Source organism: Camellia sinensis, chromosome 1 (genome assembly GCF_055761805.1).
Source record: "Camellia sinensis isolate YWXY chromosome 1, ASM5576180v1, whole genome shotgun sequence".
In the NCBI taxonomy this organism is placed as follows: domain Eukaryota; kingdom Viridiplantae; phylum Streptophyta; class Magnoliopsida; order Ericales; family Theaceae; genus Camellia; species Camellia sinensis.
The window spans coordinates 252,655,848-252,668,761 of record NC_138961.1 but is presented as its reverse complement, the minus strand read 5'-3'; the positions used below and the strand labels follow the sequence as shown (position 1 = coordinate 252,668,761).

Here is a 12,914-nt window from a genome sequence, read left to right as displayed (position 1 = left end):
GTATTTTATAAAGATGGAATGAATGAAGTTCATTCATCACATATAGAAAGAAAAAGATGCCAATGAGTCCCCATGTGCACAGATGCTCCACTCTAGGACCACCCCCTTCCCCATCTTTCCCCCTCCTCCACTGAGGATCTTGAAATTTTTTTAAATATACAGAATTCGCTCATAGAACTGGAAAACTTATTAATGATTGTATCTAATTTTGTAATCAAATTCTGTATAAATAATAAATAAATAAATAAATAACTGAATGTTTGTTGTGCTCTCTCATCTCTTGAGAGTTGAGGCATCTCATCTTTTTCACAAAATTCTAATCAGATAATATAAGCCTTTGTCTGCTTTCATTCACCAAGGATCTTCTAGAGTGAAATTTTCCTAAAGTTTCCTAGAGTGCTACATTGTGTGGTTGAAATTTACTGGCAAGTCACATCAATTTTTCTGATGTGACTTGCCAGTAAATCTCAACCACACAATGTAGCACTCTAGGAAACTTTAGGGAAAAACCACTTTAGAGGATCCTTGCTCGCTTTCATTGGAAGCCTCTCCTTTTTATCTTTCTTTGCATCTCCTTTTCTCTCCAAAATCATTTTCCCTTTCAATTACAGAATCTTCAGATACCGGGCTACTATCAAAGCTGCCATTTTTTTTTTAAATTTCTTCTTCCTATGATTGTTCAGAAATTCGATACTCAAAAGAAAAAAAAAAAAAGGTAAAAGAAACAAATGAGTCATAAGACAACTTGTGATCACATTGAAGCCGATAATAGGGAAAGAAATTCATTTCATGAAAAAAGCTCGATATTATAATTTTCATCATCATAATCATCATGATTTCTCACTTGTGACAAAACAACTATATGGCTCATCCGAAGAAGATGTGATTTCTCATACAAGTAATGAAGAGAAACTGAAATTGTAGGCACTGGTTTCTTCCTGATCTGATGATGTTTTGGAAGACACTTCAGTGATCCCACTTGAACATGATGAGGCAGAGGATGGTTGAGGAGGGCCTGAGTCACTACCCTCTTCCGTCTTCATGGTATCGATAATGCTAGGCCTAATCTTCCTCACATTCCCATATTTAGAAACCTGAGATTTGACCCCTTTGTTTTTGGATTTCCACATCTTTTGGTATATCCGACACACAACCCATTCTTCTTCCATTTCCATCATAAATTTCTACATATGAAATCGAAAAGAACACAATTAAACCACATGAACTCCCAAAAATAATAAACAATAAATCTGCAGATAGGTATGCATTGGCAATAGTACCTCTGTTGAGTTGGGGATGGTTTGAGAGCCTGCAAGGCGATATTCATGCATGACCCAGTGAGTTCTTAACCCACGGGGACGCTTCCCTTGGCAGAAAACTAGTGATTTTTTAACCCCAACAGCTTGATTGCTTCCAGGAGATATAATATATTTGTCTTTGCCCATGGCTTTCCAATAACCAGACCCCGTGATTCCCTTACATTTGTTCACATTCTTTTTTGATCTTTTGCAGAAGAAAAACCTTTTCTCTTTCGAATCACCTGAACCCCGAATAGAGAGGGAAAAAAATCATTAAAAACAAAATTCTGAGCTAATTATCTCCCCAGTTTGCTTAGAAGAATTTATCAATTCAATTGAACACAAACACATAAAAAGGGTCTATTTGATTTTGTTTTTATTTTCTTTGTTCAATTTTTGGTGTTTATAAAATAATGAAAATTTTGAAAGTATCCATAGATTTCATATATTTTTATTTGTGTGTGCAAATAATTTTTTTAAAAAAATTGTTGGGTATTTTTAAAAGGTGATTGACTTTAGAATTTTTTTCAGAAAATATTTGATGTCCCCAAATATATGACAGCTAGAAGACATGCCATGCTCCTTATTTAAAACCAATCACATCTATACAATCTTGGTTTAAGGATGTTTCTAAATTTATGTACAAATTGCATTTTGAACTATTCGTTTAGTTGATTTTAACAGGGCATGAAAGCAACCAAACATATGTTGCAATTTAGTAGGAATTAGGAGCTAGGTAGTAATAAGTTAAGTGAGGAATAATCGTAACTAACCAGGCAAGTCCCAAGGGTTGGTCTGGAAAACATCAAGATCAGGAATGACACAGGCAGGCAATGGAAAAGAGTGGATCTTTCGGTTGAGGTAGTGAACCACAAGCTCTTCATCAGTTGGGTGGAATCTAAAACCGATTGGCAGTTTCATCATCATTCCTCCTTTTCTAACCATGTTTGCCTTCTCCGTCTCCATCTCCATCTCTATCTCTATCTCTATCTCTGTCCAAGATTTATCTTCAAATCTCAGCTCCCCAAACTTTTGTCTGGTCTAAAAGCCAAACCAAAAGAGTTGAGCTATTGTTTATGCATTCATGAAGCGAAGCAAGCCATGTGTAATGTTGGATATGTGCGAAATGTGTGTATCCCTCCAAGTTTTAGAGAGAGAAAAAGTTGGGTTCAAAAGACTTGTGGGCTGTCTGTGGGAAGGGGATGGAACTCCATTTGTAATATATATATATAGAGAGAGAGGTGAAATTCTCCACTACACTACTCTTGTTCTGACTGGAACTCCCTACTTGACTTTGGATGGGATGGAGGTGCTTTAGATTGACGAGGAGAGTGTTTTTCTATCTTTTTCTACAAACGTGTAAGCGACATCCAACGGCCACAAAACTGTGCCTGGTCAAACAAGCATGAGGTCTAATTCATGCCGCGTGCCATTCCACCTCTGTCTGCTCCTTGGATGTCCGTTGTGTTTCCTATCAATAAGCCCAAGGGTGCGACAACTTGTAAGATTTTGAAGTATAAATCTTAAAGTTTCTAAGTCTTATTTTTTTTTTTGGAAATTAGTTATTCAAGCGACGATGCATATGATTGGTAATACGAATCTTTTAGATTTGAACGAATTATACCTAATATCAAAAGTATGAGTTCGAATGTTTGTATGCGAGTCTAGATTTATCAGTACATAGTTGAGTGGTCCTATTATTTATCAGTACATAATAGAGAAATGTATAATCTAAATAAGTGCATTTATTTAATTTATGTCAAATAATGCTCAAGTGAACTAAAATAAAAAGAGTACTTTAAAATACATCAAATATAATTGTATGGACTAAAAGACGAAAAAGAGAGGGTAATGGTTTATCTTCTCACTATGAAAATAATAAAATTGCATTTTAATTGAGTAATAGATAAATAATTTTATTTATGATGCGCAAGTCTCGTGTGTGTCTGATAGAAGTTCATTTTTATTAAGAACTCGCTGGGCAATATCATTTTTTAATTTAAAAGTTAAAAAATCATTAAAAAAAATTAAAAAGCTAATAACTTATAGTAAAAAGTCAAAATTTTCTTTTCTTTTTACTTTTTGTACATTTTTTTGTACAAAATTAAAAAGTCAAAAAATTATTAAAAAAATCTGTTCCCAAACGAGTATAATGTTTTTTTGTGTGCTTTTATACTAAAATAAATTATCATATAATGAAAGTATTTTATAATTGTTACATCTATTTGCAATTTACACTCCAAATAAAAGGATGGAGTGGGCAGTTATTTTCATAGTTGATATCATATAAACTTTCAATTTTAAAAGGAATGGCAGGGATCTCCAACTTCACCGCTCAAGTTGGATTGCCAATCCGTAAATTCATTTTCTTATTTCTCACTAGCCTTATTTGGGAAGTAGATTGTGATAAAAATAAAATGGAACAAGAAATTAATAAAATAAAATATTATATTTAAATCATAATAATTTTATTTTTTTTCTTATAAAATTATAAAAAAATTTAAAGATTTTTAGAAAAATCCTATGGTACACACCCCAAAATATGTAATTTTACCATAAAATTTCATAACATCAACTATAAAATGCGTAATCTTACCACAAATTAGCGTAACAAAAAATATCGTAATCAAGTCACAAATTTTTGTTGAATGAATCACAAAATTTTAAACATTTATTTTGAAAAGATGGTTATAATCAGCTTTTAAGTGAAAAGCTGCTTATAAGCAGTTTTTTTGTGAGAGATGATGTGAGTTATAATCTAGAAAATGGATTATAACCCACTTCTCAAAATATTATGTTAATTTGTGGCAAGATATGTATTTTGTAATTAATGTTATTAAATTTTATAATAAAATTACTTCAATTTGTAATGGGGTGCATATGGTGTGTACCACAAGATTTCCCTTATTTTTATTGGTTCAAAAACACCATATTATCGGGTTAAATTATTCTTTATCAATAAAGAATAATGCTAGATAAAAATTTAAATAATGTTATGCCACAGTATTTGGTGAAACATCTATTTATAGTTTATGATGTAAAAATAATAATTATTTAAAAATTAAAAAAATATTTTTAATTTTTTAATTTTTAATTTGAAAAAATTTACAGCTAACAAACATGTCCAATTTTTAGTCCTTTCTGAGGGCTTTTGAATTCTCATTTTAACAAAGAAAAATGATAAAAATCCTGAACCAAATGTGTGAGACCCATAGTATGTGATGTGTATTTTACATTCATATAAAATATTTAATAAAATATTAATAAAGTATTTAAAATTTCTAACATTACTATTTGTGTTCGTTTTTTGACTATTTTAGCTTGAAATAAAAAATCTCATTTGGGGATAAGTTTTTTTTGATTTTTTTGACTTTTTATAAGAAAAATAATGTAATGATTATAAGTTGAATGTGATATTTTATCTTAATAGATTAAAAATATTACTTTATCTTTTTATAATTAAAATAATCCCAAACCGAATGCAATCCAATCTAAGTTGCCAAAGGAAGACTTTAACAAAATAAGTGTGAATTGTGATTTGAAAGTGTGTTCCCAGAGTCTCTGTGAATGCTTGTTCAAAGAAAAACACAAAAATGTCGCTGTGAATGTACTTTATATCCGCAGAAAGTAGTACGTTTTAATCCCCGTCTTAATACATGAATGCGGCAAGAAAAAACAAGACAGACCCCCCTCCATTCACGTTTCCTCTCCTCTATAATGAATGGGGTAAATTATCAAGTTATAACAGCATCCATACCAATTTTTTCAAATTTTTAATTAGATTGGAACTTAAAAAGTTATTTTGCTATTTTAATTAGTTATTTTTTTAGTACTCACTGTATCAAACTCTCTACTCTAACTCAATCTTATTAAAATATTATTTTTTTATTGTATTTGTTATTCTTTCTTTTTTTATTAAATTGATTTTTTTTTATTAATTGATGAGCTGCCAGCCAAATAATTTTTAAAATATGTTCCAAAAAAAAAAATTTGCCTTTGACCGATTGACCGGCCAGACTTCTAGACAGACATTTAGTAACACCTAATCCGCTTGTTGTAGCGATGAACAGTATCTCACTTGTTGTAGTAAGAGACAGTAACACTCATAAATTTTGACGCATTTGTAGCGAGACTGATGGGCCTAAGTTTGAAGTTTATATCGCTAGTTTAGCTAAAAATCGACTTTACCAAGTTTGATGAGGATGCTCTAATAATTAAATTTAATTTTTATAAATTTTATTGAAAATAAATTTTAATAAAATTATTATTAAAAATAAATTTTTATAATAATTTTTTATATATGTCATTAAAAATTAATAATTAGTGAATTTTTTTGTCACGATTTTTATAAATTGTCACTAAAACTTATAATTAGTAACATTTTTTTGTGACAAATTTTTTAAATTATCACTGAAAGTTAAAAATTAGTTGTGACAATTTTTTTAAACTATTGCTAAAACTTATGAATAATAACATTTTTTGTGACAAAAATTTTAAACTGTTACTAAAAATTAACAATCAGTGACGTTTTTTTTTAAATAATGTTTGATGAAAAATGTCATTAATTATTATAGAACCTATTAAACAATAAATTTACTTATTAAGACCTACATGTAAGTTTCTTTAATGAATAATAATAGGCATCATGAAAAAAAAATATTATAAAATATTTTATAAATATTTTTCATCTTTTAATTAGTGTATAATATTTTATTATATGAATTATCTAAAAATAGAAAATCTTTATGATTTACTCGTTTTTAATTACTAGAAGTATTTGAACTTTTGATTATTGAAGAACCCAACATCTCTCTAGATGCGTGTTTGATTTGAACACGGTTCAAAATTAATAATTAATTAGTATTAAAAAAACTTCAATATGGAAACATAACCCTTCCGAGAAGTAGTAGAAGAAGAAGGAGAAGATGATGGGAAACGCAATGCCGTGGTTTTGTTTTGTACGTCCTTCAAATTGACAGTAGTGCTCAGCCTCCCGTGAGAAAAACGAGGTCCACTATTCCCCTCCATTTATTTATTTAGCTCATCATGTTTGTCTTCATTTGCAATTAAAATAAGCCGCTCCACCAATTTATTACTACATATCCTTGAAGTAATTATCATGTTTTATTGTACAGGGAAGAAATAAATCTTTTCATATAATTCTATTGATCAAGTTTGTGTTCCTCTGTACGTCATCACTTTACTCCCTAAAAATACAAACGTGAGCTAAAAATACAAACGTGAGCTAACCGGTGGGTGTGTGCCGTGAGCTAAAAATACAAACGTGAGCTAACCGGCGGATGTGTGCCGGAAACCCCTCCGATGCCTAAGTCAGCAAAATAGACAAGTAGACAAAAGTTCTGTGTATTCAGGAATCAAAGCTGTGTTTCCTCTCCATAGGTGATGTTGGTGAGTTTTATAGGTTCCATGTGGCACAATCCAAGTAAGACTCTTACTCCTCCATGTAGAGTTCTCCTAGGATTCATACTCTTGAAGGATAATGTTTATCCTTCAACACCCTCCTCACTGCTTAAACCAAGTGAGATGGTTTTACCATGGCCGGACTACCATACAACCGAAATAACATTGCCATGCTAGACTAACTGGAGTGGCCGATCTAACTGTTAGTTTGACTCTTCCTTGCTTTTCTCCTACCTCGGCTTCACATGCCAAGACTGAGCTATTTGTAGAAGAGTTGAGCCGAGCTAACCAAGAACAAAAGTCCTGAAGAAGGCTCCGTATATCTCGGCTAAAGATTACGACCGGGCCAACCAATTTGACCGTGGCGACCGAGATAACAACATGGCCTTCTTGGACCAAGCTAATGAAAAAAGTCATTTTACTCCACCTTTCTTACTTCGGCCCAAAGCGGCCTATTACCCAATCTCGGCCCAATTTATTCATATAAATTACCCTTTCAATTGCCCCTTAATTCCATCTGCGCAGCATGATGGGATTACCTTGTCTTCCAGCCGAGCTAAAAAATTTTAATCATACTACCGAGCTAAGCCTTTAAGCTTTTCCAGCCGAGCTAAGACTCTTTTAGCCTTTCCAGCCGAGCTTAGGCTCACACCGGTCTGTACCTGTCCGTTTCAAACGTCTCTTCAATCACAGCAACTGAATCGCTTTTTATCCCCAAGGACACGTGGCATACTCTTATTGGCTGAAGGTAGCTGTCACGCCGTCATCGTACCTCGTGTTTTTTGAACAGTCCCACCCAAATTTTGGGCCTCGCATCAAAACAAACTTTTTTTGTTTTTCTTTTTGAATCACCCACACCATTATTCATCTCCTTCTCTCTCTTCGAGCCTCCACTGTCCTGCAACTAAGGAAGCTTCGTGGTTTTGCTGTCATTGCTCCCATCTTCAGTGCTTCTGCCTCTTCATCTGGTAAATCACTCGAATCCATCTTTCTTGCTTTTGTTGTTTTCGTATTTACTTTATACAATCCACAGCAATCTGTTCATGTGTTTTTACAAAACACTATTTTTTTTTTTTTTTTGCCTTATGTTTTCTGGGAAAAAACTTCATGAGAACCCCATGAACTTTACGAAGCAATCTGTAGAACACTCTGTTTGATCCATAAATATGTCTCAACCGAACTAGGATATTTGTTTATGCCACGTATAAGTCTAGCCAGACCATTCAACCGAACCAACACTTGTACCAGTAGTTTTAACAAGTCAAAAAACCATTTTTTGATTTATCTTAGCCGAGATAATAGACCGAACTAAGTCTACACTTAGTGTGTTTGAAGGCCTCAATTCCGACCGAACTATCTTGGGGCTAAACCAGCACTCTTAGTTCAGACCGAACTAAGAAAGTTGCCCCTAGAATTTCAACCGGTCTAACAAATCACTTGCCCCAACCGAGCTACCAAGCACCTTGCTGAAACCGAGATAGGACCTGCAACATTTCACAAAGCCGAAGTAGGACTTAACTTGTTTTTACTTTGTAGCACGGTCTAAAGATCTGTGCTTAACACTTCTATTTTTCACTTTGCAGACTTAGGTTGCCCAGACACTCCTTTTGATCGCTCAACCGAGCTACACAGTAACATTTTCCGACCGAGCTAGCACCAAGCATAATTTATACATAACTTAGGAATAGATGGGTAAATATAGGTTTTTAGTAGAAACACCAGGTGGCTTGGCCGAATTTTGAAGGGATTATAACATCCCTGACGATGTCCACCTAATCTTAGCCAAAAAAGATGCTATACCTTGGGGAAACCAGGGCTTTGTACCCTTTACCCTTTTATCAATAATAGAAACCGGACTAAGATTTCTAGTCCAACCCTTGATTTGTGAATTCCTTAGGCAAACGAGAATATGCCCAACCCAACTTTCCACCAACTCATACCACATAATAATGGGCATAGCCGAGCTAAACCGCCGAGCTGGCATTAACCTCGGCTTAGCCGAACTGTTCCATCAATACTCCATAGGGTCAAAAGAAGACGGCTGGGTTTACTATCTTAGAATACGCTGCCGCCGAGAAAAAATAATAAAAGACACCGGACAAAGACTTGAATGATGATGATTTTTTCTGGGTGTCTGGCAATTTTGAAGACCAACAAGCCCAGATCCCTGGCCGACGTATAAACTGGAATAAAGGAGAACCTTGTATAATTACTTCGGTTTGTTGGCATGCTTTGTTTTATTTCGGTTACCTGCTCTTGAACCGAACTAACAGTTTGTCTTCTTTATGCAGATTCAGCCCATCTTCAATCCTTGTACAGTTACCCCAACCTGAACACTATCCGCGCCGCACTACGTTTTCCAGAAAGAAGTTGGGCCAAACTTTTAAATTTCGAACCGACATACAGATACAGCGGCCGCCGAAAAGCCAGAGTAACTGACTTTTTATTGGAGGATGCCCCCGAATCGAACCCAACCTTGCCACAAATTATCCTAATCCCACTGACTGCTGAAGAAGAAATGGCCAAAAGGAACAGAGTCAGGGCTCTCTTGACCGAGACAAACAGGGCCGAGGTACCACCACCAAACCAAACACAAGAAACAGTGGTGGCCCTTCCATCTCAACAACCTTCTTCATCATGCCGAACTAAGCGCGCCCGTACTACCCAGACCGAACAACGCTTAATTGATGAAGACGAAACCACTCTGCCGCCAAGCCCTCCACCGAGCTCGCAACCGGAGCATGCCGACCGAGCCAGCTCTTCCAAATGGGCACCGAAACTGACTTTCCAGAACCGTGATATTCAGGACACTGATTCAGTTGTCGCTGTAAAAGACCATCTGATGGCTTTTTACCTTGCCAAGAGTGTGTGCCTCCCAGTTGACATGGAGCATCACAAGAACTTGACCGAGCTAAAGGCCATCCGCTCGGCCACGAAATCCATGATCCTGGTAAGTTGTTTTTCTTGTCTCTCTAAATATCACCAACTTTCTGTTCGGTTTTTTCATTAATTTCTTTTTCAGGCTGTGCAAAAGGGCCAAATTGCGCATAAAAAGGTGTTGGAGCTCAGGAACACAGCAAGGCAAGCCATGGCAGAGGTTGAAGCAAAAACAACCAAACTGAAGGAGGCCTACTAGAAAACAGCCAAGCTAAAGGCCGAGGTTGCTCGTCTGACCGGACTAGTTACCTCGGCCGATACAGACAAACAGAAGGCCCTAACTGTGATGAAGGATAAGTACCTTCGTGAGCTAGTTAAGCTCGAAAGTAAGAAGGACGCCGAGATAACGGAGCTAAAGAAGAAGGCAGAAGATGCTGAGCTCCGGGGTTTCAAGGAGGGCGAAGCCCTTTATATCAAACAATGTGAAGCAGCAAAGGATTTATTCTTCAAGTGCGGCTGGAGAGGTGCTGTCGAGCAGCTCGGTTGTGGGCCCGAAACCGAGGTCTATAATGCTCCTCGGTATTTCATTCCGGCCTCATTGGCGGAGTATGCTGCCGACCTTCAGAAGCAATTTCTTGAAGAAGGTGGAAATAAAGGCTCTTCTTCCGAAGACGACTCCCAGCCCGGTCGCCAGCCTACTCCTCCAATTCCAGCGATCTCCAATCCCCCAGCACCTGATACTATAGTCGTGTCTCCAGCTGAGCCGAACCCAGAGGAGCTTGTTTCAACAGAGCCCAACCAAGTTCTCGCTACGACCGAACTTCCTGCTGAGACCGGACTCAGAGTTGAGCTGGATGTTGATCTGGACGATCTCTTTAACTGATTTTGTATCTTTTTTTTTTTGTTTTTTTTTTTTTGCTTTTGTAACCGGGCTGTGGCCCCTCCTTTGTACTTGTTTTGAATTTGATCAATGAAAATCACCTTTTCTGCTCAACACTTATTCCGGTTTGATCTGTATGCTTGTACCTGTAATGAGTTTTTCAATGAATTTTTTGCTCCAACTGTTATCTCGGTTTACTTTCCTGTTTGTGCTTGCTTTCTAACTGCAACTTGAACGAAACACAATATTTTTCAGCCGAGATAGTTTATTCCGGTCTTAGCTGAGCAGTCTGACTGACTTTACTAGCCAACCACTCTTTTGCCGATATCCTTACTTCGGCTAAAGAGTACAAGAGTCGGTTTAGTCCAGCCAACCACTTTTTAGCCGATGTCCTTACTTCGGCTAAAAGAGTACTAAAAGTTGGTTTAATCCAGCCAACCACTCTTTTAGCCGATGTCCTTACTTCGGCTAAAGAGTACTAAGAGTTGGTTTAATCCAGCCAACCACTCTTTAGCCGATGTGCTTACTTCGGCTAAAGAGTATTAAGAGTTGGTTTAATCCAGCCAACCTCTCTTTAGCCGATGTCCTTACTTCGGCTAAAGAGTACCAAGAGTTGGTTTAATCCAGCCAACCACTCTTTTTAGCCGATGTCCTAACTTTGGCTAAAGAGTACTAGGAGTTGGTTTAATCCAGCCAACCACTCTTTAGCTGATGTCCTTACTTCGGCTAAAGAGTACTAAGAGTTGGTTTAATCCAGCCAACCTCTCTTTAGCCGATGTCCTTACTTGGGCTAAAGAGTACTAGGAGTTGGTTTAATCCAGCCAACCACTCTTTAGCCGATGTCCTTACTTCGGCTAAAGAGTACTAAGAGTTGGTTTAATCCAGCCAACCTCTCTTTAGCCGATGTCCTTACTTTGGCTAAAGAGTACTAGGAGTTGGTTTAATCCAGCCAACCTCTAAATTGGTTATTCCTGCCAAGTTAGAATAAAATGTTTGGTTATTCCGACCAAACGTCCTGCAGCCTGGATCCTTATCCTGGGCTTAGGAGGGGTGTTGGTTTTTCCAGCCAACCTAGAGTAAAATGTTTGGTTATTCCGACCAAACGTCCTGCAGCCTGGATCCTTATCCTAGGCTTAGGAGCGGTGTTGGTTTTTTCAGCCAACCTAGCTTTTGATGTCTCTAACTTACTAATACAATCTCTTACAAAAAATAACTATGCTGAAAAAAATCGACTTTGTTTTATTAAGAAAAAGGAAAATTACACATACTTGTAAAAAAAAAAGAAGCTAAAAATAAAATAGTTTGAGATTGGCAGTATTCCATGGCCTAGGAATGGCTTTGCCGTCCTTATCTTCCAGGTGGTATGCCCCTTTGCCAGCTAATCCGATCACTTTGTAAGGTCCTTCCCAATTGGGCTCTAACTTGCCATCTCCTGGTACCAAGGTATTTCCCATTACTTTGCGCAGCACCCAATCTCCGATCTTGAATTGCCTTGGATGCACTGCTTTGTTGTATTTCCTGGATAACTCTTGTTGATATGAGGCAATGTGACTAGTGCTCTTTCTCTCATTTCTTCCGCGAGGTCGAGCTCCAATGCTATGGCTTCCCATTCAAGTCTGGATCAAAATTTTCGCTTCTAATTGTGGGAAGGCCAACTTCCAGTGGGATTACTGCTTCCATGCCGTAGGCTAAGGAGAATGGTGTTTCTCCTGTTGATCGTCGAGGTGCGGTGCGATAAGCCTATAAAACATGAGGAAGTTCCTCCGCCCACTTTCCTTTTGCCTTCTCTAACATTTTCTTCAATCCATCCAGGACAACCTTGTTTGATGCTTCTGCTTGGCCATTTGCTTGAGGATATGCTGGTGTAGAATTGTAGAATTCTATCTTGTATTCTTCACAAAAGCCTCTAAAGATTTTACCATCAAACTGGGTGCCGTTGTCTGATATTAGGGCTTTAGGTATGCCGAATCGAGTAATGATATTCTGTCAGACGAACTTCTTCACATCTTTTTCCTTGATTGATGCCAATGCTTCTGCTTCTACCCACTTTGTGAAGTAGTCTGTTGCTGCAAGAAAGAACTTCCTGTTTCCGGGCGCTGTTGGAAGTGGTCCTACTATGTCCAAGCCCCATATTGCAAATGACCATGGACTGGTCAATGGTAGGAGTTCTCTGGCCGGCTGATGTATTTGATGTGCAAACTTCTGACATTTCTCGCACTTCTTTACATACTTCTCTGAGTCTGCTTGCATATATGGCCACCAGTATCCTTGTGAAATAGCTCTATAAGCTAACGATCTTCCTCCTTGGTGGCTTCCGCACACCCCTTCATGTATTTCGAACAAGAATGCTTCGACTTTACTAGGATGGACACACTTTAGATAAGGTCCTGAGAATGACTTTTTGTATAATGCCATAGATGGGGAGAGCCAAAATCGCT

At 36.9% G+C, this 12,914-nt stretch overlaps 1 protein-coding gene across 1 annotated transcript; it reads right to left on the bottom strand.

The window, feature by feature from the left end:
- Positions 1 to 756: 756 nt before the first annotated feature.
- Positions 757 to 2,651, bottom strand: LOC114315851 (NAC domain-containing protein 83). Its single transcript, XM_028262461.2, has 3 exons — positions 2,072 to 2,651; positions 1,281 to 1,540; positions 757 to 1,184 (listed from the first exon to the last, which is right to left on the bottom strand). The coding sequence occupies exons 1-3, from the start codon at positions 2,268 to 2,270 to the stop codon at positions 891 to 893; spliced, it is 753 nt and encodes a 250-aa protein (XP_028118262.2). The 5' UTR covers positions 2,271 to 2,651; the 3' UTR covers positions 757 to 890.
- Between the last annotated feature and the right edge of the window lie 10,263 nt (positions 2,652 to 12,914).

Excerpts from the sequence above, each read along its gene's own strand:
- LOC114315851 (XM_028262461.2), bottom strand. The coding sequence starts at position 2,270 with ATGGAGATGGAGACGGAGAAGGCAAACATGGTTAGAAAAGGAGGAATG. Across the intron at positions 1,541-2,071 it reads CAACCCTTGGGACTTGCCTG|GTGATTCGAAAGAGAAAAGG; the intron begins GTTAGTTACGAT and ends TTCGGGGTTCAG. Across the intron at positions 1,185-1,280 it reads CCATCCCCAACTCAACAGAG|AAATTTATGATGGAAATGGA; the intron begins GTACTATTGCCA and ends TTTCATATGTAG.